Genomic DNA, 4,390 nt, shown 5'->3' with positions numbered 1-4,390 from the left:
CCGCCAGATCGAGAACGAGCCGGTCCCACCGAGGTTCAAAATACCCTAGGTGGAGCCCTACAATGGAATTGCCGACCCCCTCGACCATTTGAAAAGCTACCGAGCCCTTATGGCATTGCAGAGGTCCTCGGAAGCTGTGCTCTGCAAGGCCTTCCCAGCAACTCTTTGGGGGAACGGCTCGGCTCTGGTTCTCTGGACTGAAGTCGAGCACGGTATCCTCTTTCGAGTAGCTCGGCAAGCAGTTCGCCACCAACTTTACTGCCAGCCGACGTCAGCGGCGAACGTTGGATTCCCTCCTTGACATCAAACAAAAGGAGGGAGAGTCCCTCAAAGATTACCTCAACCGCTTTACCGCTGCAACCTGGGATGTCCGCAAGCTCGACCAGTCGATAGCCATGTCGGCACTGAAGACTAGGGCTCGATCCTACAGGTTCCTCTTCTCCATTGAGAAGAGCTTCCCCGCCGATTTTACTGAAATGCTGGCCCGAGCATGGAAGTACGCGAAGGCCGAAGAGACTATCGCCTCCTGGCGGGGCGTGACCGAGCAGGTCTCAAAGAAGCAGAAGAAATGCCATGAGGAGCGCGGCCCGCCCGAGAAGCCGGTCCCCCCGCCGAGATAAGAACCTGCCTCGACTAAGGAGTCCACCTCGACAGCGGGGACAACTACGACCAAGGTTCCCGCCTCGATCGAGATCTTCGCCGCGGCCACGAATGCCCTTGGGGAAGTACGAGAGCTACACTCCCCTCAATGTTCCCCGGGCAGAGATCCTAATGGAGATAGAAGGTCGAGACTACTTCTAACCTCCATCCCCGATGCAGGATACAGGAGCTCGGCGCAATCCTAGGAAGTATTGTCGCTTCCACCGGGACCACGGCCACGAGATGGAGGATCGCTTCCAGCTCCAGGATGAGATCGAGGCGCTCATCCGCCGTGGAGTACTCAACCGGTTTGTGCGGAACCGGCGTGAGGAAAGGAGGCTAGTGAAAAATGCCGCACTGCCCGAAGATCCAAATGACAATAGGCCTATCACCGGCACCATCAACACTATCGGAGAAGGAAGCTCGGTTGAAGAACCAACCGGGAGAAGGACCCCTCCGAAGCGCCTGCGCACCTCCGAAGCCATCTCAGTCTCGGACAAGGACTTGGAAGGAGTTGAGACTCCTCATGATGACGCTGTGGTCATCTCCATGATTGTAAGTAAATTTGATGTAAAGCGTGTCCTAGTCGATAATGGAAGCTCGGAAAATATTTTGTACTACGATATCTACCGAAAAATGGGGATGACGGAAAGCCAGCTTTGCTCCACTGGTCGGACTCACCAGGGATTCGGTCCCGATTGAGGGCGAGGTCAGCCTCCTTGTCACAGTCGGGCTCGTCCCCTGAGAAAGTATTGTAAGGACGGATTTTCTTATGGTCTGTCTGTCTTCGGCCTACAACGTCATTCTTGGACCACCAGGGCTCAATGCCCTCCGAGCTGTGGTCTCGACCGATCACCTGCTCATACGGTTCCCCACCGACTGAGGAGTAGGCGAAGTTCACGGGAACCAGTCGATAGCCAAGCGGTGCTATATGGCGACTCACAAAGCGAAGCAACCGGTCAAGGCGCCAACCCAAACATCAGATCAGATGCTGCCCATCGAAACCTTGGAAGTACGGGACGATCCCTGGAAGGAACGAGTAGAACCTGGTGAGCTTCTTACCCAGATTCCCTTAAAAGAAAACTGCCCAGAGCTAACCGTGCAGGTCGGCTTCGGCCTGAGCTCCCGCAAAAGAGACCACCTGATCGAGTTCCTCCGGTCCAATATGGACATCTTCGCCTGGTCACCCACTGACATGCCGGGGATAGACCCCGAGGTCATGGTTCACCGACTCCAGGTAAAACCGACCTGCAAACCTGTGTGGCAGAAAAAACGGGGCTCCACCCTGGAACGACAACGAGCAGCGGCCGAGAAAGTGGACAAACTTCTCGATGCCGGCTTCATCCGAAAAGTCTCCTATCCAAACTGGCTCGCCAACATGGTCACTGTGAAGAAAGCTAACGAAAAGTGGCGCATGTGCGTGGACTACACCGACTTGAACGAGGCCTACCCAAAGGACAGCTTTCCTCTCCCCGACATCGACCAGCTCATTGACTCCACCTTAGGACATCAGTTGCTGACCTTCATGGACGCCTTCTCGGGATACAACCAAATCTGAATGGCGCCAGAAAACGAGGAGAAGACGACCTTCATCACCGATAAGGGCATTTATTGTTACAAAGTGATGCCGTTCGGGTTGAAGAACGCCGGAGCGACATATCAAAGGCTGGTCAGCCAGATCTTCAAAAATCAATTAGGCCGAAACATGGAGGTCTATGTGGACGACATGCTGGTGAAGAGCCGAACAGCAGACCACCATGTAGCTGACCTCAATGAGGCATTCTCCACACTCAGAAAGTATCAAATGAAGCTCAACCCTGCCAAGTGCGCCTTCGGAGTCACCTCAGGTAAATTTCTTAGCTCGTAGTAACCCAGCGTGGAATCGAAGCGAACCCTGAGAAGATCCGAGCGCTGCAAGAGATGGTGCCGCCAAAGACGGTCAAGAAGGTACAATGGCTCACTGGGCGGATCGCAGCCCCTGGAAAGATTTGTTTCCAGGTCGGCCGAGCGGTGCCTCCCATTCTTCAAAATCCTCAAGCGGCCAAAGAACTTCTTGTGGTCGGAGGAATGTCAACAAGCTTTTGAGGAGCTCAGGCGTCTTCTTGCTTCCCCTCCATTACTTACAAAATCCCAACAGGGTGAGCTCCTCTACTTGTACCTGGCCGTCTTCCCGGTTGCGGTAAGCTCGGTCATGGTCCGAGAAGAGAACAAGCTTCGGAGATCGGTGTACTATACCAGCCGGGTACTGAGGGATGCCGAGATCCGATATTCCAAGCTGGAGAAAATAATTTTTGCCTTGGTTATCTCAGCTCGAAGGCTCCGATCCTACTTCCAGGCCCACACTGTGGCATATTGACCGACCAGCCCATGAAGCAAATTCTGCAACGGTCGGATCGCATAGGGAGGATCGCGAAGTGGGTAGTCGAGCTTAGGGAGTTCGACCTTGAATACCATCCGAGGCCAGTGATTAAAGCCCAAGCGCTCGCTGACTTTCTCGTAGAGTGCACTTTGTCGGACGATCCCGAGCTCTCACTCATGCCAGCAGGGGAGACCCTGAGGCAGCCATGGGTCCTATATATGGACGGCTCCTCAACCTTGGGGGGTAGCGTAGCAGGTCTTATCCTTACTAGCCCAGATGGGGTAGTCGTAGAGCAGGCTCTACGCTTCGAGTTTTCCACCACGAACAATTAAGCAGAGTATGAGGCACTCATTGCCGGGCTCAAATTAGCAAAAGAGCTGAAGGTGAAAGACCTGAAGGTCTTCAGTGACTCCCAACTAGTCGTAAGCCAGATTTTGGAGGACTTTGAAACAAGAGAGCCATCGATGCAGAGATATCTCCAAAAGGTGCGAAACCTCGCGTCCATCTTAAGCTCCTTCAAAATCCAGCACATTTCCAGGGCAGAGAACCTAAGGGCAGACCACTTGTCGAAGCTGGCGACTTTCCGCATGAGCGAGCTCCCTAAAGCAACAGTGATCGAGTACCTCCCGACGCCCAGCATAGAGGAGCCCGAGCCAACCCTCTGCATCGACACCGAGCCAAGCTGGATGGATGAGCTCGTCAGCTATCTGCAAAATGAGGCCCTCCCCAATGATGAGCTCGAGGCTCGCCGAATCAGGCGTCTAGCCTCCCGATACATATTATATGAAGGCAAGCTTTACCGAAAATCTTTTACCTCTCCCCTCCTTAAATGCCTTCGCCCGTCAGAGGCAGACTATGCTATGCGAGAGGTTTATGAAGGGATATGCGGAAACCACTTGTGAGGCCGAGCAATGGCCCACAAAATTCTGCGCCAGGGATACTACTGGCCCACACTCTAGAAGGATGCATCGGATTTCGTCCGAAGGTACAATTGATGCCAGCGGAATGCCAACATCCAGTGCTGACCTTCGGCCCCGCTGACCTCGATCAGTGCCCCTTGGCCATTCGCCCAATGGAGGATTGACATCCTGGGGCCATTCCTCCTGCCTACCGGGCAAAGAAAATTTCTGATCGTCTCCATCAACTACTTCACCAAATGGGTCAAAGCCGAACCAGTGGTCCGGATCTCCGAGCAGAAGATGCAGAACTTTGTTTGGAAGTCAATAATCTGTAGATTTGGACTCCCCCGCATCCTTATATCTGGCAACGGCCAGCAGTTCGATAATACCCGTTTCAGAGAATTCTGCTCCGAGCTCGGCATCGACCACCGCTTCATCTCGGTAGCCCATCCACAGACGAATGGAGAAACCGAGGTGACGAACCGCACCATCC

The 4,390-nt window shown here is 53.9% G+C and overlaps 1 protein-coding gene across 1 annotated transcript; it reads left to right on the top strand.

The window, feature by feature from the left end:
- The first annotated feature begins 2,365 nt into the window (after positions 1-2,365).
- On the top strand, positions 2,366-3,900 carry LOC148702279 (uncharacterized). Its single transcript, XM_089927676.1, has 2 exons — positions 2,366-2,486; positions 3,335-3,900. Exons 1-2 carry the CDS (start codon positions 2,366-2,368, stop codon positions 3,898-3,900), a joined length of 687 nt encoding a protein of 228 aa, XP_089783802.1.
- The last annotated feature ends 490 nt before the right edge of the window (positions 3,901-4,390 follow it).

This window comes from Phoenix dactylifera, chromosome 16 (genome assembly GCF_051530095.1).
Source record: "Phoenix dactylifera cultivar Ajwa chromosome 16, Ajwa_hap1_PhDact_Kaust_v1.1, whole genome shotgun sequence".
NCBI lineage: Eukaryota > Viridiplantae > Streptophyta > Magnoliopsida > Arecales > Arecaceae > Phoenix > Phoenix dactylifera.
The sequence above is the reverse complement of the archived record's forward strand: the minus strand, read 5'-3'. Positions and strand labels throughout refer to the sequence as shown.

Coding starts and splice junctions, on each gene's coding strand:
- LOC148702279 (XM_089927676.1), top strand. CDS start 2,366: ATGCTGGTGAAGAGCCGAACAGCAGACCACCATGTAGCTGACCTCAAT. Junction 2,487..3,334: donor CGCCTTCGGAGTCACCTCAG/GTAAATTTCTTA, acceptor ACAATTAAGCAG/AGTATGAGGCACTCATTGCC.